General features: G+C 33.9%; 1 protein-coding gene across 3 annotated transcripts in view; it reads right to left on the bottom strand.

Annotated features, from left to right (window-relative positions):
• Nucleotides 1-840: 840 nt before the first annotated feature.
• Nucleotides 841-24,791, bottom strand: part of Nos (Nitric oxide synthase) — a 37,823-nt gene continuing 13,872 nt past the window's right edge. For 2 of the 3 annotated variants that reach the window (XM_076511325.1, XM_076511326.1), the window contains exons 8-25: nt 22,583-22,757; nt 20,161-20,256; nt 19,342-19,536; nt 18,758-18,858; nt 16,157-16,301; nt 14,429-14,533; nt 12,627-12,694; nt 9,866-9,982; nt 8,595-8,914; nt 8,136-8,214; nt 7,610-7,806; nt 6,677-6,846; nt 5,811-6,021; nt 4,909-4,996; nt 4,495-4,625; nt 3,685-3,833; nt 2,474-2,665; nt 841-1,256 (exon numbers count right to left, since the gene is read on the bottom strand). In XM_076511325.1, coding sequence (XP_076367440.1) covers nt 1,155-1,256; nt 2,474-2,665; nt 3,685-3,833; nt 4,495-4,625; nt 4,909-4,996; nt 5,811-6,021; nt 6,677-6,846; nt 7,610-7,806; nt 8,136-8,214; nt 8,595-8,914; nt 9,866-9,982; nt 12,627-12,694; nt 14,429-14,533; nt 16,157-16,301; nt 18,758-18,858; nt 19,342-19,536; nt 20,161-20,256; nt 22,583-22,757 — 2,641 coding nt within the window. In that variant the 3' untranslated portion in view covers nt 841-1,154. Of the gene's footprint in view, nt 1,257-2,472; nt 2,666-3,684; nt 3,834-4,494; nt 4,626-4,908; nt 4,997-5,810; nt 6,022-6,676; nt 6,847-7,609; nt 7,807-8,135; nt 8,215-8,594; nt 8,915-9,865; nt 9,983-12,626; nt 12,695-14,428; nt 14,534-16,156; nt 16,302-18,757; nt 18,859-19,341; nt 19,537-20,160; nt 20,257-22,582; nt 22,758-24,791 lie in introns of those variants that run through there. The other variant, XR_013030687.1, reaches the window with a different exon arrangement.

Here is a 24,791-nt window from a genome sequence, read left to right as displayed (position 1 = left end):
GAAAGTGGGGAATGTTTGGTTTTTAAGTAAATTAATTTAAACGTTATATAGTCTGTCATTAGAGGTGAGTTTGGAATGGAATAATGGAGTTGCTTCGTGATGACAAGAAACCTACTTGAAGTGAAAATGTATCTCAGGACGGCTGATATAAGTATTAACACTTTTACCAAAATAAAGCAGAGAACAACGTTTCGACTTTCTTAGGTCATCTTCAGGTTAACAAAGAAAGAGTTTGCAACTGACCATTGCCGGGCACACCCAGATACTAGGTAGGGAAACAAATATCAACAAACGCAAAATCAGAGAAGCCCTACTTATACAGCAACTAAAACCAATATAAAGGAACACCTTTATACCTGTATTAAATAATAACCTAACATCTAACTGCAACGCCCCCTACTCATTTACACTCTCGTGCCTAAGACATGTGTCCGGCAACGGTCAGTTGCAAACTCTTTCTTTGTTAACCTAAAGACGACCTCAGAAGGTCGAAACCTTGTTCACTTCTTTATTTTGGTAGAAATGTTAATACCCATACCAGTTGCCCTGAGATACAATGGAGTAGATTACTTCAGCGTTCTGTTATTATTTAACTAAAACAGGCTTAACACTGACGACAGTGTTTCCGCTTCCATAATTAAATAAAAATCCTAAACAGGTTCTAGTTGTCATATCTGGAAAGCGAAAAAAAAAAGAAACATTGCTGTTATATGCATGCAGCTGTTCTTAGCTTGAATATTGAGCACGTGACTCAGCTACTGTGAAATACAATACACACACAAACAGGGTTGGGCCTCGGCATCCGGGTTCGAACTTCACACAATGACAGATACAAAAATATAGTTTAAACAAATGAAGGTGATTTTAATAACATAGAAAGAATTACGTAGATTACATAAATGCAGAGTTAAAAAGGAAAAATATAATCTGAAGATTCAAATTAACGCAGAACGCTAACAAATTAATGTTAAAGCCGCGATACTGTGTCTGTGAGAAGCTTCGCATAACACATTAAATCAATGTAACAAGCTTTGTAGAAAGTAATGAAATGCGGAAAGCGAGTAGGAACAGACAATTTGCAAATATTTTCACCAATCGATATATCGATACGTTGTTAACAATCGGAAAAAACTGACTGGCTTCTCCTGTTACGATTATGTAGTTTTCTTGGTTCTCGCTTCGTGGCGCACTCTGTCGGTGACTTCGGCTGTTCTTAAGGTGATTCCAAATATATCTTCATGATAACGGTTTTCTTCCTAACAAAGTGATGGTGGAAATCAAGTGTTATGGAAGTTTCAAAGTAACCAAAAAATAAGTAAATATAAATTCTTAGGGTTATTAAAAGGACAAAAGAGCCAATTTCTATAAAAAAAAGACAGAAAAAATACTGAAAGACATACTAAAATATCAACAGAAAGAATACGTTGATACAAGTTGACTAAGAGCTTCGTCAGATAAACGAGTGGGAGAAGAGAGAGACACAAAGAGTAAGACAAGTAGGTAACACATAATGTTAGAAGAAAGACAGATAAAGACAAAAGTAGAAAGACGAAAGAAATAGACAGATGTATGATAAAAATTACTTTTTTAGGTTTGAGTCAGCTTTCAGATATCTTTTTTAAAAGTTTTCCTTCTAATATTACTTACTAAATGAGACATTCTTTTAGGCCGAAGGTTTTTTAAAGCCAGTAATTGCATAAAGACTCCAGAATTGCCACAATATTACAGGATTTAACTTGTAAAATAGAAGCTAAATTAGGCACAATATTCTGACAGCAAAAGTGCTTTTTTTTTCCAATATTTGAAACAGGATTTTAGAGACATCATCTCACATTTCAATAATTTCTATTACTTACTAAATGAGGCACAATATTCTGACAGCAAAAGTGCTTTTTTTTTCCAATATTTGAAACAGGATTTTAGAGACATCATCTTACATTTCAATAATTTCTATTACTTACTAAATGAGACATTCTTTTAGTGCTTTTTTTTTTTTCCAATATTTGAAACAGGATTTTAGAGACATCATCTTACATTTCAATAATTTCTATTACTTATTAAATTAGGCACAATATTCTGACAGCAAAAGTGCTTTTTTTTTTCCAATATTTGAAACAGGATTTTAGAGACATCATCTTACATTTCAATAATTTCTATTACTTACTAAATGAGACATTCTTTTAGGCCGAAGGTTTTTTAAAGCCAGTAATTGCATAAAGACTCCAGAATTGCCACAATATTACAGGATTTAACTTGTAAAATAGAAGCTAAATTAGGCACAATATTCTGACAGCAAAAGTGCTTTTTTTTTTCCAATATTTGAAACAGGATTTTAGAGACATCATCTTACATTTCAATAATTTCTATTCACTGAGGTGGAAAAGCCAGTTAAAGAGCAGTGAAAAATAATTAATAACATAAGTGATATGCAGACAAAAACGTAAGTTGAAACTAATGTGGAATTTAAACTTACTCGAAGATTCATCATTAATGTTTCTGCTTGTTGCGGAGAGAGGACGCCAAAATCTTGGATGATGGTTTTGAGGGTCTGACTTACTTCTTCTGCCATGCTCACATCGCCACAAACATAAAAATGGCATCTCTCTTGCATAATCTTCTTAAAAATGGTTGATCCAACTTCTCGAAGTTTGTCTTGAACGTATCTCTATGTAGATGTTTAGTGTATTAGAATTTTATATTCGCTTTTAAAAATGATTAATAATTTATTATTGTAGATCTTTGACTTTAAACTGAGTTACGCAGTAAACAACATAAGCTTTGGCCAGTATAGGAACAGAACCCCAAATTTTGGCGTTTCAAACCTTCAGACTTACTGGTGAGCCAGTGGGGGACATACTTTTTTTCTCTCAATTAAATAAACTCGCCAGTAAATGTATAGGCAGGACACTACGTGATATCAAACGAATTAACTAGAACAGACATTTTAAAGTAGTAAGAGCAATAACTCGTAAGAATGATGATAATATAAACTGTATTCACTACATTTACTATATAGGAAAATAGATTATACTAAATGTATTAATTAGACAGGAAGCTGTACGACACCAACTGTATTCACTACTTACTAAGTTGCATGGTAAAAAAAAAGAACAGTTTTGCATAGACAAGAAACTGTACAAAACTTCCTAATGTAAACCAACGTCTAACTAGACAGGGTCTTGTAATATTTCAATTTTCTTTGTTTTTTTAATATATTTTTACTGATATTATGTGTCGGTTGATCTTACAGTAACTCTAGGTTTCGTACATTTAACTTGCTCATGTAATTTTCTTTTGTGCGATCAAACGTATGATACGTATTTTCTAAAATAGGCTTAGGAGAAACTGTGGCACGCACGTTATGTTGGCAGGTGCAATTTTAATACCAAAAATCCTTAAGTGCGTTATAAACAAAAAATAGAAACAAATGCAGGAAACTAAACAATTTTTACAAAGATACAGAGATAAAGTCGTTTTGAAATGAAAACTATATTTATATATCTTCGTTAGATACACTGGTTGATTACTGGTTGTTAACGTCAGTTTTTAAAACACAGATTTCCACTCATGTCCGAAAAACTGTTTGAAAACATATTATCGATATTTCAAGCTCGTGAGTCAAAGGAAAATAAAATACTTAAATCAAATTCTTGAACCTCTGCAAACTAAACTGTAAGAACATACTTTAGGTTTTTGCGGAAGGCGCGAGAATACTGTATAAACTGTGGTCAAAACATGTTCTTTTAACACCTCTTCCTTTTCTTCCCGAAAAAGTTCAAAATCCCGATGGCGACAACCAAAGAACAACGTCATTTCTCCAGTATTCTTACGATCTAAAAAAGAAGCAACAAACTGCGTATACAATATTTTCTTTTATTACTTGTTTGTTGTGAATTTCGCACAAAGCTAAACGAAGCTATTTGCGCTAGCCGTCCCCAATTTAGCAGCGTAAGACTAAAGAGAAGGCAGCAATTCATCACCACACACCGCCAACTCTTGGGCTTTTACCAACAAATAGTTAGATTGACCGCTATATAATAGCTCCCCCACAGCTGGGAATGGGATTCGAGCCCGTGACCCTCAGATTGCGAGTCCAGCACCCAAACCATCTGGCCATACTGGGTCATAATTTTGTTTTAAGCATTCAATAAATTAAAAAATATATATGTTGAATTGCGTCATTCTGGCCACTCTCCCCCCCAAACAAATGATGTTAAGTTACAAAAACAGTAAGTTAAGTATGAATTTTACTATGTTATACAAAACTAACAAAACAGCTTTTACTAGAGAAAAGGAAATAAACTTCTCTTGATAAAAGTTTAACAAGTAAAAGAAACTAAGAAAAAATGACAAATAGGTATAAGCAATAGGTCGATGTTTTATATCTTTTTTCAATACTAAATAAAAACAATTGTATTTGTTCATGCATAGATGATAGTAACATAAACACGTTATTTTATTCAAATAAATTCAAAGTAAAACATTGAAACTTGCCATCAGGAGCCATTTTCTGTACATCAAATAAGCGTTGTTGCCAAAAACTTCTAAAGGGGGCGATACCTGTCCCTGGTCCCACCATGACAATTGGTAGTCGTATATCGTCCGGTAGGTGAAAGTATGGCGCACTGTTTTTAAACAAAGATAGATATTTAACTTCCTGGCTGTTTAATGAAAATATTTCACTATAGTTTAGGTGTTTCTTTTAACAGTTACTTGATAATATCGAGCCGAAAAGAAAAAAAACAAACTATATTACAAAAGTAACTTCAAATTAAATAATTTTAATGCTGATTTAGGAAGACAAAAATAATAATATCTAAATATTTATTAGTTTACAGGTAGAATGTTTTAACCGTATTTCTATAGAAGGAAAGTTTTATAGTATTATAACACGTAATATTATCGCACCTTCGAATGAAGCAAACTATTTCTTCACCTTTTGACAAAGCTGCTAGATATGTGGAACAAACTCCGTAGTGCCAGGATCCGGTCCCACCTTGGTAAAACCGTAATAAATAAATTAATAACTACCTACTTTCTCACACAGAACACCGAGTTTGATTCCCTGTCTCTTCAAATTATAAAATGTGAGCACTGAATTAAAATATTTAAGTAATTATTTATTTAACCGTTTTAGTACTGGGCTTATCACCTCGACTCGTAAAATTCATACGAGTAAGTTCTTTAAAAAATGTATATTTATATATAACTAACAGACAAACAAGTACAAACATTGTGTTCAATGCTTAATTACTGCAACTGTAATATGTATTTAGCCAGGGTAAATATTGTATATTTATACATAACTAACAGACAAACAAGAACTAACATTGTGTTCGATACTTAATTACAGCAACTGTAATATGGATTTCGCCAGGGTAAATATGTATATTCATGCATAACTAAAAGACAAACAAGAACTAACATTGTGTTCCATACTTAATTACAGCAACTGTAATATGGATTTCGCCAGGGTTAATAGTAAATTCATACATAACTAACAGACAAACAAGAACTAACATTGTGTTCGATACTTAATTACAGCAACTGTAATATGGAGTTCGCCAGGGTAAATATTGTATATTAATACATAACTAACAGACAAACAAAAACTAACATTGTGTTCGATACTTAATTACAGCAACTGTAATATGGATTTCGCCAGGGTAAATATGTATATTCATACATAACTAACAGACTAACAAGTACTAACATTGTGTTCGATACTTAATTACAGCAACTGTAATGTGGATTTCGCCAGGGTAAATATTGTATATTCATGCATAACTAACAGACAAACAAGTACTAACATTGTGTTCGATACTTAATTACAGCAGCTGTAATATGGATTTCGCCAGGGTAATAGTTTGGAGAAGAACTGATACTATAGAAGCGTGGCTGTAGGAAAGGAAGTTGGGTCATAAGAAACTCAAGAGACGGGACAACTGATGGGAAGAGCTGGAGAACCTCCAGTAGAGTAGGGTAACAATAATCCTTCCACTCCTCGTATTTTGTGGTGTCCTGTAAAAAGAATATCACCTGATACATCGTGATTTTTACTAATGCTTTACATTCAGCTTTGAAACGTTAGCAACTGTTTATTCAAACCCTGTAAGAGGATATAACGATATCTCGACAAGAGATTAACTTATGTGACAAATTCAGAAGCATTGGACATATATATATATATATTAAATAGATCGATTCTCAAAATGCATCAATCAAAACATACCCAAACTATTAACGTTATCAGACAGTATGCTTATATTAGCAGCCCCATTTTGTGAAGATTGCTTGTTTGTTTTTTGAATTTCGCGTAAAGCTACACAAGGGCTCTCTGCGCTAGCCGTCCCTAATTCTGCAGTGTAAAGCTAGAGGGAAGGCAGTTATAGGTTACTAAGATTGAACTCTATCACTTATATTGTGAAAAGAACTCAGTCTCCCTTCCACTGAAACGTTTTTCTGAAACAAAAGCAAACCTCGAGATACTAAACAAATATTTTATGAGGTAGTACTTGTTTTTTACCGCTTAAGAAAAAAATTTAATTGTATTCGAAATCCATTAATATATTATTGCCGTGTTTCATTTTTTAAAAAAATATTATTAAGTACATAATTAATGTTAGTAAAATAAAAAAATTAGTCATATAAAATTTTATTGATTAAATAGACTTACCGAGGTAAGCAACTGCAGTGTTTTACAGTCAGTTTCCGACGTAGCAAACGAATTAAGAAGTCCTAGAAATGTTTGTGTAGGTGGCGTTGTTATGTCAAAGTACCTAAAGAAGGCAGTGCGAACAGAACATGGTAGTAATCGCTTATGCGGTAACCAACACTCTCTGGGGCCTATATTGACAAGAAGAAAGAGAAGAAAACTTAAATTCAAATAAATTAATAAAGAATACGAAATAGTTATTACATGTTATAGATAATTTTTGAGGTGTTGTATAGTCATCTGTTTTTGGTTTTTCAGTGTATTAACCAAAGTACATGTTTGTATTCTGTAACATATACACTGTATGTTTAACATTACTGCACGTTTTTCTCACTTAAACCTGATAATAATTACACAAAATTTAAGGTGCCGTATACTTAAAACGGTAACAATGATTAAAAATCAACTGTACAAATAAGATAAATTTTAAGTTTTTTATAGTTCAAAAGTAAATTGTATTATTGCTTTTATTTTCTTCGGAATTTACAAATAAATAATACAACGTACTCTACTTCTAAGTTATTGATGTTTATGAAGCAGACATTTTGTTTTTGTTGGAATGTCTTGGAATGACAGTTGTTCTCTGGAACATACAATTGGAGTGAAATGAGAAGTCTTGGTTAAAATCTTAATTTAAAGAGAAAATAAACTGATCGTTAAAAAGTAACCATGTGGTTTGCTAATAAAATATTATTTCATATATACTAGGTACGTGACACGTTCAAATCATCTATCATACAGTTTACGTACGATATTCAGGCTTAGCAGTTTAAGCATTATAAAATGGTTTGTATTTTAGGCTTAGCTGTTTTAGAATTAAATTCATAATTAAGAAATGGTTTATACTAAGCAATTTTATATTGATGACGCCCTCCATGTCACCGCTACCCTTACCTTCAAGAGATGGCACCACCTTTAGGACCTCCAATTGTACTATCTTATCTGGATCGGGGCAAACAGGGCGAATACGGTCCAGAATACCTTCAACAAGTTCTTCTCTGTTAGCGGGGTAGATTCCAATATGGTCGCCTGGCAGAAACGTGAGTCCGTCTTGGTTTCTTGTGTTAATCTTTATTAAAACTGTTTCTCTCCTGATAAATTTACAAATTAATGAATAAAGTTGAACAAATAACACGTGCTAAATGATTACATACAATAATCCCTAATCAGAAAACTCTTTACACGTTTCTCATGTAAACAGCTGTTAATTTATAACATTCTCAACGCTACATACCGATAAGATTTTTATTACGTATTAACACGTTTTATCCTTTATCAATTGGATCTGTTTAAATAAAAATATGTCGATCCTCTGTATCAGTGATACATTTATAAAATATATTTTAATGATCCATCACGGATATACGTGAGGCTATAATTGCATTAAATATTTTAGGAATTTCTTGCTGCACATACTTACCTGTCACTTACAGGATGTAATCGTTGTCGGCTCTTCAGGATACAAGGAAATACTTTCTTGGTGGAAATTTTAATAATTCCTGAAAAAGAAAGATGTTATTGGAAAATCTGATATTTTACAGAAATCATGAAATTCATTTATTTAGTTTTGTTACTTTTTCCCGAACATGCAAGTTAAAATTTAGAAGAAAAAGTTAGTTTCGTCTGTGATACCTTTACAAATGGGTTGCAGGTTCGAATCCCCGTCACACTAAACGTGCTCGCCTTTTCAGCCGTGGGGGCGTTTAATATGACGGTTAATCCCACTATTCGTAGATAAAAGAGTAGCCCAAGAGTTGGCAGTGGATGGTGATGACTAGCTGATTTCCCTCTAGTCTTACACCGCTAAATTAGGGACGGCTAGCGCAGATAGCCCTCAAGTAGCTTAGGGCAAAATTCAAAAACAAATAAATAAACAAACCTTTACAAATATCAGTAGACATCTCAACGTTATGCAACTCTTTGAGACGAACACCCTCTGCCGACCACGAGGAATCTAAATGAACGGCTGTTTTCACGTCATTAATTCTTATTTCGTCTCCAACACAGAATATATCACACGCTGTTTGGAAAACCTTCTGTGCCCATCGCCAAAAAGACTGTTCCTGGCCACACAGCTCATCTCCTGTTCCTATTTTAAGGATTCGTTCTCCCCCAAGTTCTCCCAGGAGGTTATCCAAAAAATAGCCGAAGGAGCAAAAGTTTGGGTAAGCACTGGATCCAAGGGCAAATACAGAGAACCTGGTTAAGTGGGGAGGAATAAACATTAGTAGAAAACCTGGTTAAATAGAGAGGAAAACATTGTTTTACAATGAAAATGCAGTCACACGAAAAAAGATAATACGTACAATTTTATGCATTTAATTGTGGTTTGATAGGAAAATAAAACACTTTTTGCTATTAGAATGTAGTCAGATTGAAATATAAAAAGATGGTCTTACACACTAGAACCTAATTCGATAGGATGACAAGGCACAGAGTATTACACTGAAAATGTAAGGAAAGTATTTTACACAAATAACCTTATAGTATGAAAACAAAACAAGATATAGTTTATACAGAGAAGCTACTCAAATTGGGAGATAATCATATGGTTTGACATATAAGAATTTCGTTACACGGAGATACGGTTTGAACAGGTTCTAATGAGTAAAAAAATTCACATGGTTTTATACATTAGAATCCTGTCATACTTAGAGCTGCTCATATGGTTCTACACATTAAACCCTGGTCATATGAGGAAATAAACCACATAGTTCTGCTGTATAGTCTGGTCAAAGATAAAAAAAAACTTATGATGCTACACATTATAACTTCGTCATGCGGAGAAATAATTATATGGTTCTAAACATTAGAATCTCGTCAGTCGGGGAAAATATCATATTGTCCTGCACATCAGAATCTCGTCAGATATAAAGAGAAGACTTATGGTTGTACACACCAATACCTGTTCAGACGAAAAAATTACCATATGGTTCTATATATTAGAGAAAATGTGTAATTGTACACATTAATATCTGGTCAGACGGGAAAATAACCATATAATTTTACACATTATAATATTAAAACCAACCAGACCAGGAGTAACCATTTCAAATCTGAACCCTGCAACTTAAATAATATCTTACAGTCGTTCTGTGAGCGACTTGCTTACATGGTAAATTACCTGGACAAGACTGAATATTAATTAACCTGATATTGCTAAGTGGCCCAATGTCTTCCCCTGCTGGGTTTTTACTCTGTGAAGCACTAGTGTCTTCTAGATTTGTCATCCTGTTGTTCGTTTTTATAAAAGGTAAGGATGTTGTTCTACACGAGAGAAAGAAAGAGAGATACAGACAAAATAAGCCCTTCCAAGTATATTCTCATTAGGTCTCGCTTTTCAAATAAATTAAATACATTTTACAATCGTGCATAAACATATTAAAAAGTCCTTACATTTACAAAAAAGTAAGCAAAACCTAATACCTATTATTTTTTTGACACCAACACCATGAATGATACGGAACCCAAACCTTGGTATACACAAATACCTCCTCATTAAATGTGTGTCTTCCAGATGTTGTAATTCACATTACTTTAAGCTCTTATACTTGCTCACTTCCAACCATCATGAAGAATCTGAACTTCAACATTTTTCATATGTGTGTGAAACTAGGTACTCATGACTGCATTTACTAACCGTGAAGAATCTGAACTTCAACATTTTTCTTATGTGTGTGAAATTAGGTACTTATGACTATATTCACTAACCATAAAAAATCTAAACTTCAACTCTTGTTGAAGTGTGAATCCTTGTAAGTGTGAAACTAGGTACTTATGACAGTATTCACTAACCATGAAGAATCAGAACTTCAAATCATCCTTCTACTGACGTTGATTATACACTGATGGCCAAAATCTTAAGGCCAATGAACATAAAGAAAAAATGTGAATTTTACGTTGTTAGACTCAACCACTTATTTGAGTAAAGCTTCGAAAAATGAAAATAAGAAAAGGGAAAATAAAAATAAAAAACTTTTTAGCATTGAATAGGGAAAATGTGAATACTATGAAATTAGCCTAAATACTAGCTGGTCAAAAGTTTAAGACCATACTGAAACGAAGCGTTAATCAGTAAACACGTAAAGAAATTTAGTCATTTGTGTTCAAGCATTAGCGTTGTCAACATCTCCTGTATTACATTGGATAAAAACATGGCAAAGGCTAAAACGTTGACAGAGTTTGAACGTATCAGAATTGTCGAGCTGCAAAAGCAAAGTCTCTCTCAACGTGCCATCGCTGGTGAGATTGGGCGTAGTAAAACTGCTGTTGCAAATTTCTTGAAAGACCCTGAGAGATACGGAACGAGAATTTCAAGTGGTTAGCCTAAGAAAATTTCGCCGGCGTTGAGTAGGAGGGTTCGACGGGTTGCCCGGCAAGACACCAGCCGATCGTCGAACTAGATTAAGACCCGTACGGACACAGAATGCAGCTCAAGAACAATAAGACAGCATCTACGAGAGAAATGCTTTAAAAACCGTAAAGGTATTCAAAGACCACGCCTCCTTTCACACCACGAAACAGCTCGGTTAAATTTTGCTGAGAAGCACCAAACATGGGAGGTAGAAAAGTGGATGAAGGTTCTGTTCTCTGATGAGAAAAAAATTTAACCTGGATGTTCCAAATGGCTTCCAACGTTATTGGCACGATAAGAATATTCCACCTGAGACATTTTCTACACTACACAGTGGAGGAGGTTCCATCATGATCTGGTGTGCTTTCTCCTTCCATGGAACAATGGAGCTTCAGGTTATACTGGAGCCTCAAACAGCAGCTGGCTACATTGGAATGTTGGAGAGAGCATCCTTATTGACTGTAGGCCCTCGCTTGTGTGAAAATGACTGGATCTTTCAGCAGGACAACGCTGCAATCCACAATGCCCGCAGGACAAAGGACTTTTTGATGGCGAATAACGAGATTCTTTTGGACCATTCAGCGTGTTCGCCCGAACTGATCCTTATTGAAAATGTTTGGGGTGGATGGCAAGGGAAGTCTATAGAAATGGATATCAGTTCCAAACAGTGTATGATCTTCGTGAAGCTATCTACACTAATTTGGAATAACATTCCAGCCAGCCTTCTGCAAACGTTTATATGTATATTTTTCTTTATGTTCATTAGCCTTAAGATTTTGGCCAGCAGTGTATATAGTTTTTATGTTACGTATTACGGTTTATGCCAGACGAGTCCCCAATTTGTTATGTTACACATTACTATTTGAAACAGCCTGAAACTCAGTTAAATCGTAATTTAAACTTAGTAGGTAAATAAATGTTGATGTGTATCCGGTTTATGATATTTGCCAACAAGATTGATACACACAGTTTTCTTTCTTTATACAAATATATTTTAATCCACAAACAATATCACAATTTATAATAACGATTATTATAAATAGTTATTTATATACAAAAGTCTTACGAACTTACAAACAATATTGAGTCTTCTATCTAATCCGGAACTTCCTTGATATCTTATCGAGAGCTCAAGATGAGCGAACTGAGTTTTTCACAGCTGAAGTTGTATAATGTCTTTGTAAAAATACTAACGTCTAATGTTAATCCACTTAATTAAATGGTTTGTAATGTTTGAAATTTATAAACGTTTCTGGTGAAATATCTCAAGTTCCCGATTAATAAGCGTTAATGACAGTTATGGCTTTCGATGTTTATAGTATACCGACTGTAGCAAACCAACAATATACAGTGTTTGTTGGCACGCTGCGTTGGTTGGCTTTTATAAACGTTAGGGAAGTGTATTTCGTAATACAGATTTAACAGTATAATTTACAAGCATCTTTAAATATATGTTGATAAATATTATATATCAAATCGGTCACACCTTACACAACCTACATCTGCTTCTGCAGTAACGTCTCCAGTGACTTTGATTAGAAATTGTTTCTGTCTTACCTTATACAACCTAAATCCGGAGTTACATCTCCAGTGACTTTGATTGCCTGAAGTCCACGAGCAAAAGTCTGAAAACAGTTAGAAAAAAATAATCGAGGACATGTCTTTCAATTTTCTTTATTCTAATGTCTTACAACTTCACTGAAAAGTACGTGCATCCCTGAGAATGAGTTTATATAAAGACACTTAATATTGCAGTAGAACTCTTAAAATAAAATTAGTAATTCAAATAAGGTGCAAATTTTAACTTCAAGGCTAAAGTATCCGCCGTTTAATTGAAGCTATCTCAGAAAACGTTGAGAAGAACTGAAAACAATGGTTGTTTTTTCTCTTGATGTTCAGGGCAAAACATAGCACCTGAATAACCATAGAGGCTTTGTAGGTGTTGCAACATGAGAAAGAAGGAATATACATTGATAACTAACTGAATTTGATGTTTTTTAAAGGTCGTTGAGATCGTTTTAGCTAATCTTTGGTGTTTTCTACATTAAATAATAAAGGTTTGGTTTTAAATTTCGTGCAAAACTGCACGAAGGCTATGGCTATCTGCGCCAGCCATCCCTAATTTAGCATGGATAGACTAAAGGAAAGGCAGCTAGTTATCATTATTCACCGCCAACTCTTTTACCAACGAATAATGGGATAGACCGTCACATTATAACGCCCCAACCCACCCACGGCTGGAAGAGTGAGTACATTTGATGGGATGAGGATTCGAACCAACGACACTCAGATTATGAGTCGAGCACCCTAATTATCTGTCCATGCCAGACCCAAATAATAAATATAACCCTTGATACCTTACACACCACAAAGTATTTGCAAAGGTCACTGTAAACAGCTTGGCTAAATATAACACGTTGTTTAAGAAGGGTTATACTTTTAACTGACAAGGAAGCATTTCTTATGGTCACTCATCATTATTTCGCAATACTAAAACTGTGCATGTGTTATCATCAGGCTACGTGTATTTCTGATAACGATTATCTCCGTCTCTTCATATTCCTTTGTTAACTATTTTTATAGGTCAACAATTTATAACTTGAATGAACAATATTAACTTTTAATTTTATATATTAATCCCATTATACCCTTTCTAGAAATCACCGCACAAAAAGGTTACCAGTATAAACAGAATATTTACAACTAATATTATTTTTCATCCATTTTTTTTAATTTTGTCAGTCAAATTAACAGTCTTAAGGGATCAACTATTGAAAAGTGTTCAACTTGTTTTTAAAGAAATATTATTATTTGTACCTTTGTTGTCCTTTTTTAATTAAAACAATACAAAAATTTAGATCGATAATCATAATGTATTGTGTAGAAATATAAAAATTGTACTCAAGTAGATTTAACTGATTCCAGTTTAATACCTCTTACCAAAGTTTGTGCGAGATTGGTAACTTTAATTCGAATTTTTCCAACGCTATTTGACTGGTGTATCATTCATCTTTAACTCGAAGATGGCATCAATGAACTGTTAGCACTATTTGATCCATATGTCATTCAGCTTTAACACTAGGAAGACAACAATAGGCTTTAGGGCTATTTGGTCGACGTGTCACTCAGCTTTAACACTGAGGTCAACATTAGATTTTAGAGCTATTTGATCGACATGTCACTCAGCTTTAACACTCGGAGAATAACAATGCACTTTTACCATTATTTGATCGTTGTGTCATTTATCTTTTACCCTAAGAGGGGAACAATGTACTTTACCATTATTTGGTTGGTGTATCGTTCATCTAATTACCACTGTACTAATATGTACGCTACACAATGGTTTTGGTTTCATTTACCTGGCCGTTTTCAGGAGAATAGCCATTGCCGAAAGTACTCGTAACAACGAGTAACAGCGTTTCATGTTGGAGTTGTATAATGTCATAGTCATCCATGCATATCACCTGGTGGAAAGAAATAGTATTAGTATATTTATGTAAAGAAAAGTACACATATTAAACATCGTATGTAGTTATGCAAGACTTATTATTTTAAGATTTAAAAAATGTGTACACGCTTAATTGACCACTTGTTGATTTATTAGTAAATATTTCAGTAAACATGGAAGATTAACACGCATACTCTTCTATTCTACAAGTATGTTACTATAACCTCTAATACACTAAATAACTATTGTTTCTCAATCAGTTATGTGGTTATATTTTTATAATTTTGCAGGTTTTCAAAATGTTTCCTGTAAACAGCAGATGTCGGTAAGTTCAAAGCTCCTTTTTATGTTGACCTCAAAAAATCAATACAATAACTCGATAAATAACATATAAGTTTGTCACAATGATCTGATTATTAGTAATACAAGCAATCGATAAAAAGACCATAAGCAACCAATATAATGGTCTGATAAATAACGCAAACGTCACAAGGACTTAAATAGCACAAGTAACCAATACCAGAACTTGATAAACAATGTAAACATTTGTCACAAGAGCATGATGACCACTGGCACAAATAATTAACACAAACTATCAATACAAAGACTTAATAAACAACATGAGTAGTCGCCATAAGGAGCGTGTGATGAATATCACAAGTAACCAATATAAAGGTCACAAGTAAAAAACAAACAACAAATACAGAGACCTTATGGTAAACAACACAAGCAATGAACACGAAACACGAAAAATATTGAAAAGCATCACAATTCGTCACAAACCACTGTGTGAGAGACAGGTGGTCACAAACCACTGTATGAAAGACAGGTGGTCACAAACCAATGTGTGAGAGACAGGTGGTCACAAACCACTGTATGAGAAACAGGTGGTCACAAACCACTGTATGAAAAACAGGTGGTCACAAACCAATGTGTGAGAGACAGGTGGTCACAAACCAATGTGTGAGAGACAGGTGGTCACAAACCACTGTATGAGAGACAGGTATCTCAATTTGCTTGGTTAAACACTTAATTTCCTTGATAAGAATTAATTGTCCCCCAGTAGTACAACGGTATATCTGCGGACTCGCCCCCGCTAAAAACCGGGTTTCGATACCCGTGATGGGCAGAGAACCGATAGTCTTTTATGTAACTTTGTACTTAATTACAAACAACAATAAGAAATAATGTGTATTCACTCCTTTATTTAGACTCCCTTTTTCGTAGTTTTTCGTGATAAACGGTTCTTGACGTTTCTCAATACTTGGTTCATTGTAACAGTTTTTAACGAACCTCACACTAGTATATAACTATATAAACAGCACTACAGGAAATAGAAATTCAAATAAATCTCTTCTGCACTGACGGATTACGTGTGATAATGAGAGCTGACACACAGTTACTGTGCGTGAATTCAATATATCTACTACACACAGAGTTATTCAGCAACGTTAACCCTAAAATGGCGGCCATCATCAATTTATGCTACTAACTACAACATACCCGCTGTTTGAGGGTTAATCAGATAATATTTACTCTTGATTATTTCCATCGCCGCTATATTAGATGAGTTATTTTGGACCGAAGGACCTTTACTTTTAGAAATACGTTTTGATATGTGTATACAGAGTTTACATACAGAGACGTTGAAAGCCTGAGAGAAAATTCGTCTAAGGGTCTTCGCGTAGGTTTCTGACTTTCCAGTTTCTGTAGCAAACAAAATGGTGGATTTCGCACGACGAGACAAAGCTCTTCCGAACAAATTGGATGTGAATTTCACAGCTCTGAAATAATGAATAATTAAAAGATAAACATTGTAACTATTTAACATTTTCTTATATATAAACTGATTGGATATGTTCAAACTTAAATAATGTAAGTTTAATAGCAACCACATGTTTATAAGTAATAACTTGAACATAAACTTTATCTCAAAATTTTAAAATTATAACAAAGTTTCTTCATAAACAATATTTGCAGTTGACTTTCCATCTAACAACAGATATATATTTTGATGTGATCCCACTCTTGAACACCCTACATCTTATCAACCATGAAAAAAGCATAGTTGTTTGAGAAATAATCCAGCAACTTTCATTTTTTGACTTTTGAATCCCTTTAGAATATTCAACATTGTCTAAAGCGTCAACCTGCTAATATCACTTACGATTGATTCAATTGGCTTGGAGTGATTAACCAGCAGGTTTTACAAAATACAAATAGGGTTAAGTTCAATTTTGACCCCTTAACCTTAGGACATTCCACACAATTCATATTATTTACACACAAATTTTGGATGACTTTGGCCTAATAGCCAAGGAGAAATTGGGTTGCAAACAAACACACATTTGTTATAAGTTTTTATTAGGAACTGGATAACTTAATTTCGATGCAATTTGGTAGTGAAAACTGAATGGATTAAATGGGTTCGATAAACATTCGGTTTTAGTACCTTAACTAAAAAAAAAATATTCAATGTTTATTCCTGTTTAAAATAGTCCAGCGAGACAAGTATCAATAAGTACATTAACCATTGTGCCTGTTTGTAATGACACAGTTCTCCTACTCTCAGAATCAAGGGTTTGATCAGTGAGGGATTTAATTTCTACTGAGGAATGTTGACCTAGATTTCCAACCCTAATTCTCGATGTTCATCTAAGTCTAAGTCTTGGATCAACCATGATGTAATGATTAGCGTGTCAGACTGCAGAGCGTAAAGTGCAAGGCTAGGCGTGTATTTTCTGTTGAGCACTCTTCGCAATTCAAATATAGACTCATAGTATAAAAGTTTCTATCAGTCCACTCATTCGGTTCAAAGATCCAGATAAAGCCCTCGTGGTGAATATTAGTATTTTAAAATAAGAAACTCTACAGGTCAATGACCTTGCCGTTTAACTCACATGTGTTTTACATGCCGTAAAGGCTACAAATTACTTTGGGCCCCATTGTCTATAATACACTGAAAACTTTAAAAAAATTATTTGAGAATTCCAGTTGTTGAATATCTTTTGTAAACACGTGTTTTATGATAAAGAGATATTGCGAAACTATATGGAAACACGTTCGACTCCATTAATTTACTACAGAGATTAACATTCAAATAAACTTCTAAAGGACACATATATCATCTTACTCTTTTAACAATAATTAGGAGTGACTGATATAGTATGCAATCAAAATAGTTTATAATCAAAATACAAAATAAATCCTAACGTAGGATTGACAATTACTAACAAAAATTTAGAATTTCTGTAAAAAATTTTTGTGAAGTAGTCATAAACTCTGTTTTATAATCATGATTTTTTGTTATAAGCTTGAGCACTTATAACTCTAAATTTTTGGTTCGATCCATGCGAGGGACACAGTGCAAGTACCAAATTCTGCAGTCTTGTGCTTAAGACAATAACGTATTTTGGTCTAAACATGTCCAACCTTTCACATATACCTAACAGCAAAGTAACAACAGGTGGCACTAGTGTAGCTTTTATCATGATCATTTTTCTGAATCTTTTTTCGAAAACGAAGTAAGAAACAGAGATAATTAAATTGGTTTGGGGAAGTGTAATCCCTAAGGGTTACCCAGATTTCTTTTTTGTAATGTTGAACTCTAGTGTATGTATATAGTGTTTTACTGTCCTATACTCGCCAAAAATAACTTATTTATATATATGTTTCAATAATCGTATAATCAATAATATTTATTTATTACACCATACCTAAAAGTGGTCAAATTTAATAAAATATGGTAAATATAACAAACTGCATTTCTCTTTTCTTTTTTTAAATAAAAATTCCATATTTAGATGATGAGTGTGTATGTGTGCGTGTATGTTTTGTTATAGCCACATCGGACTATTTGCCCTATTTACCAATGGGAATCGAACACCTAAATGTAAAGCTGCAACTCCAAAGACTTCCCACTTAGATACATTAGATGATGAGAAAGATATGTGATAGATTTTTTTAAATAGTTTGGAAGAATACATTAGTTACACAAATGTTACCTATTCTTCAAACAAATAAAAAACAAGCAGATGGCATTCTGTATGTTATTATACTCTCATGTATGTTATACGAGAGAAATTGGTCAGTGAGGAAATTATCTCAACATTGCTTCCCCACAGATGTCTCAACAGTAAACTCGAGGGCTTATAACGACGGTTCAATTCACACGATGAACAAATCACTGGTAGTTCATTAGATAACTTTTCACTGAACAGTCGAATAGATAATATTTTACTTTGCAACCTCCTTGAAACGTAATTTACGTAGAGTAAATCTTTCAGATGTTCCATTTGTTCCACCATCTTTCTCCCAAATGTGAGACTTCCAAGATGGTTCCTGAAAGTAAATTAAACAGATGACTAAGAGTAGAGTTCTCGAAGTAACGAATTGAAGAATTACAAAAACGTAAAAAGGTCTGATTCAAATTATGTCATTACCATAAACTGCAAAGAAATTATCATTTATTGTGTTATTAATTTTTCAATTCCCATACCACACCTTTCAAGATGTCTTTCTATAGCTTTAATATTTATTTGTTTTCTTAGTGGCATAAATCTGAAATTCTTGATATTTATATTTTCATAAGTTTAATTCGCATGACGTGTTCAGCTATTAATTTCTCATAGTTTTAATACTCGTTTTAAGCATCAAAACACTTCAAATATTACTTCCTACCTACAATGTATAATTTTCAAATAAATTAATGCGAGCTTACATTCACATGCACACAGCGCATCCAAATACATCAAAACTATGTAGCTAGTCCTTGAAATAGAACTCATCGCTAAATTGTTAAATATTCAAAAATCAGTTTTGAACCTGATGTTCGTAGCTGGGTTTGAGATTAAAATGCAGCATTTCCTGGTGGAAAACGGGCGTCAAACTCCCACTTAAGGGCGGCACCAACCATATCCAGTCACCAGGGCAGCCACCCCTCAATCGGTGTTCATTCTCCCAGTGTTTCATAAAGGACGTACAGGCTGTGTGATGGTCGACAATAGTTACATTGGCTTTCTGGAAAAAACAAAATGCCTCTATTAAAAGCAAATACAAAGCATTCGTTGTCGGTAAAACTAAAGACTGTAATTAATTGTTGTCGTAAGTATTATTTACCATCCTTCAGTTATTTAATGCAAACTATTTAGTGATAAATATATACAAAACAAACAAACAAAGCAAGCTAATCCTTTTCTGTACCTTTTTGCACGTGGATCATTCACACGATCAAGTCCGGTTAGCCCTCATGTAGCTTTGCCCTAGCAGTTCTTAATTTAGCAGTGTAAGACTAGAGAAAAGGCAGCTAATCATCACAATCCACCGCCAATTCTTGGGCTACTCTTTTACCAACAAATAGTTGGATTGACCGAACATTATAACGCTTCCACAGCTGATATGGGCGAGCATGTTTGGTGGGACGGGGATTCGAACCCGCGACCCTCAGATTAGGGGTCGAATGCCTTAACCACCCGGCCAAGGCGGGCCCGAGCTTGCTTTAAAGAGTTTGAATTAAGTTAAATTGTTTCACAATGAAAGTTTTTTATGAACTGCTTCAGGTGAATTATTCATGAACATACAATTATGAGAACGAATAAAGATTTAATAAAAACGTTTTGAATTTTTCTACATATTTAATCTCACCTGAAAACTATGCAATACTGCTACATGCACTTCCAGTAGGGCACGATCTTTCCAAAAAGAGGAGGATGGATCGAGATTCATTCGAGAAATCACATCCTAAAAGAAAAAAATGTGTGACGGAAATAATTCAAAATACATTTCAGTAAGACCTGAAAACAACAGCCTTTCTTTCTGCTTGATCTGATATGATTACATTGTGTTCTGAGTCTGACTTCATTGGTATACTAGTGTTTGATCTGATGTGACTGCATTCTATTCTAAGTTTGAGTCTGACTCCATTGGTGTACAAATATTTGATCTGATATGACTGTATTCTATTCTAAGTTCGAGTATGACTCCATTGGTATACTTGTGTTCAATCTGACGAAACTGAATTCTGTTCTGATTTTGAACTTGACTCCATTTAGAACGGTAGTGTTTGATCTGACGTAACTCCTTTCGTACGCAGTGTTTGCGTTTAATGATGTATCATCATGAGAAGGTGTAAATGTAAGTTGTCAAATCACAGTATTTCAAACTCTGTAATATCGAGAAATCTCAGAACTGTTTATTATAAGCTAAAAATAGATAAATCTATGAAATGACAAATATGTACTTAAGACGCAAAACAAAAAAAAAATACTCTTTAAATTTGATTAAACAATTATAAACCTTGTCCAGAAGAGGGATTTCAGTTACACGTGTATACTAAATAGATGGATATTTCGTAAAGCCTCAATAAATATCTCCCATTTTTCTCTTAACTGTTGTTTTGTTTGGGACATCCATTACTGAATAAAAATGGTGCCTTCCAAGTAGCTGTTTCAGTCGGAAACATTATGATACATTATTAAAACTAGCGTAAAATACATGGGGTTCAAGGTCCTTCATAATTCATAGAAAACCCACTGTATTAGTCAATCTTCTAGGTCATCCCCAATTACTTCTTTGGCTACTTCATGAGGGGTGGGGTATATCAGAACACAAACGTTAAGACAGCCGTTCATGGTACCTGAGCATGTCCTGCCTGCTTGGGTGTGCGAGTGTGTGAATAATCTCAAACATGGAACTCTCTGAATTATCGTGGAGTGGAGGTGGGATCTGAAGGCAGAGTAGGGTTTAGCGATCCAGAAAACCTATTCCTGGCCCACATCATGCGTGAGTGACGTTTAATCCCTCTACACTATGTAAATACGAACATTTCCGAACCACTTTGAGCTCATCTACCAATTTTAGTCCTACCTGCTTAAAAAAACCTTTTAAAGGAGTTCGAGAACAATCAAACAACAACGTGAGTTAATGCCGAATATGCCCACAATCTGTACGCCGATACTTTCTAAACAGCAATCGGTTTTTAAAGACTTACTTGGAGAAACTTTGTTGCATTGGAAGACTAATCGTAGATTAGTGATTAAAGTACCAGGCTATTGGTGAGAAATTTGAAGATTTAGTGTTAATACGCCTCGCACATTCAGCTGTGGAAATATTACAGCTACTCTCATTATTCTTGTAATTTGGGTGAAGGTTACACATTTAAAATGGGTGCTGCTAATTATTTATTCACTGATTAGGTGTTCTAAATTAGGAATAGTCATGCACAAATCTTGACAGGGTCTTTAATTCAGGTTGAAAGATTTAGCTTTATTAAATAAAAAGGCTTAGTTAAATATCACTTTTAGGTATTTTTCGATTGTTTTCTAATGGTAGTATTAATATTAGCTTTCTTTCAACTTGCTTCTCTAACAGAAATTGTCACTTATTTTGTTGAACTGCGACCATATTTGGTAGAAACTGTATTAAATATTTGTATAATTTATAATTAATTGAAAGCTTTCATATATGTATATGGTGGCCTGTAGTTTGATAGGTCCTTGGTTTGAGTCGTGTGTTACTGAAATTGTTTCATACCTTCAGTTGTGAGATTGTTCGAAAAGTGATAGATAGTTTTGTTTTTCGCATTGTGACGATAAGTGATGCTGGCTAGCTGCATTCTCGGTGGTCATTAGTTAAAAATTATGGTCTCTGAGGTATCTGACCTGACCGTTTAGTTCACCTACGCATAAAGTACTGCTCAAGTTGAAAATTCCAATTAACTAAACCTAAGTTCAACTGGACACTACTGTCAGTTCTTGAAATAACTTTAGCTACGACAAACCCCGTCCCACAATCTCTACAACCAATAATATGAAATAATCTGTTTCGAAGTACGAAATGGATAACCTTCGTTAAAGCAGGTCTAAAGTTAGTTAGAAATACGCTAGAAAACTTATTTTTGATATTATTTATGCAACCATAGTGTCATCATGTAAAAATTTAAAAATGTCTCAACTTTTGAGTTTTGCTGTCTTTTGATTAGAAATAAACTTTAAAAACTTCTACATATTACAATAAATGGAATTAATATCTCTCTTCGAGACTTGTCCATTTATTTGTCGTTTCTTACCTCGAGGATGTTGTAGCGATGAGGGTCACAGAGATTACGAGCTGCTATCTCGGTTACCATGTACCAGCCGTTAAAGGGGGCAGCTGGAAATTCCAATCCCCCAACATCGAATAACATGCTAGAAACAGCAGGTAAGGCGTACCATTGTAACTCCAACTCTTCAAACCATTCGTAACTTGGAAAGCAAAAAGTAAATAAGCCTTTGACACATCGTATCAGACATATGCTTAATTAATGACACACCATACCTGGTTATGAGCATACTGTATCTGAAGTAAGCCTAGTTCATAACAGACAGTCCTAACCTTCTACTATAATATTATAACTTTCCAGTCATGTCAGTCAATTTAAATTTCTTAAACGTTTTTTTTTTTTTTACTTTTATATCTTAAATTATTTGTGATGCGATCTGTTTGTTTGTTTTTTACTTACAGCTACTCCTTTCTTTCTATAAGAAATATGTTCATTTCAAATATTTAAACAATTATCTTTAGAAATTTTCTACATCTGATCAGTGTCTCCAAATAACTCAGCTATCCAATTCACAACAAATAATTCTTGTCACATCCCTTTAAAATCTGATGTTTTGAAATTCGTAACCACACGCAGTAAAACATCGAACCTAATGATACAATGATCACTTGCGCCCAAATGTTCCTTCCCCAATTTCCATAATCTCGAACATTTCTATGTTAGACGTTAATGAGTCTAAAATACAATTATTTTAGATACGTTCCTTGACAAACTGGCGAACAGTTTCCAAAAGTCTTTCTCCCTCATGGTTGGACTCTAATATCTCCCAGTCTATCAATCTATGATATATGCCTGAAATTAGAATCATCCATAATTATGACTTCATTAACAGTTAAAATCTTAACGTCACTGTAAAGTTTCTCACTAATTTCACCAGTTTAATCTGGTAATAATTTCCTACTGAAAGCCTGTTCACTTTATATCTGCTAACAGAAACCAAATAGATTCAATTTCCTCGCTGTTATCTTTGATATCGTTAACTTTAATAGGATGTAACTTAGATTTCACATATAAAACCACTCCTCCCTTCTTTTAAGTACGCTATCACTATCAAATAACCGATAACTCTGTAGTAATCTTTTTTATTTCTTATGCTTCTAGTATTTCAATACTAACAATTAGTCCTACACTCAGAACTATTTCTATTCTCATATTTTATAATAAATGTTTCTCTAGATCTTTTTTTCTGCATTTAGTTTATCCTGGCCTTCACCATTATTTAGATCTATTTTAAAGCTTCCCTTACAGTTGAAATAATAGTATTTTCAAAGAAACTAGCAGCCCCTGTCCTATTTAAGAGTAAACTACCCATTCCAAAAAGCTCCCTTTATTAATTGAACTGATCCTTCTAGCCAATCTGATCATCCTTACACATTAACCTAAACCTAGCATTCATTCATAGTGACCTACTTAAAATTTCGTCCTAACAATTAATTCTAAGTAGTATCTCTGGCACAATTAAGTTATAGCCTTTTTCTGTGAATATTTTCATCAACCCATTGCACTTGTCATTTAGCTCTTTTGACATGCATTTTTCTACGTCATTAGCTCCTACGTGCACAACAAATACAGCACCATTGCTAGACTCTTTATTATATCTCCTGCTCTGTCAGTTATATCTTCCACCCGTGTCCGTGGGTAACACAATCTTATTTTTTTCTCCCTATTTACCCCAGAGATTATCCTATCCTACGTTTTGTCGAGGAATCATCTATAGCAGTAATATTCTCAAATTTATCATTCACATCCTTCACTCTCCCTTTTGTTTTCCTTCCCTCAATAGTCCCTCAGCTACATAAGCCAAGGAATAAAATATGTTGCTCAATAAAACATGCTTATTACAATTTAATCCACTACTTTTAGTTCTAATAGTACTGTTTCTAGTTTCCTAAAAGTCATTGTTCGCTAATGTATCCCTTGCAGTAAAAGCTGAAGTTCCTTAACTTAACAACTTAATTTCTATAATAAACAAACATCATACAATTCACTTGTGTTGAATATATTAAAACAAGTCAAATTCAAAAACAAATGTTCGTTACACTGTTGATTATCACAATTGTATTCAGAGCTTTAAATATTCGTCTTTTTATTGTCAAATTCTACACAGACAGGTTTAGTTACTTTAAAACACAATTTAATAAAAAAATTATTATTTTCTGGTCTGTTATTGCTATAG

The sequence above is a fragment of the Tachypleus tridentatus genome, chromosome 7, assembly GCF_004210375.1.
Source record: "Tachypleus tridentatus isolate NWPU-2018 chromosome 7, ASM421037v1, whole genome shotgun sequence".
In the NCBI taxonomy this organism is placed as follows: Eukaryota; Metazoa; Arthropoda; class Merostomata; order Xiphosura; family Limulidae; genus Tachypleus; species Tachypleus tridentatus.
Note: the sequence above shows the minus strand (reverse complement) of the source record. Positions and strands in the feature narration are given on the sequence as shown.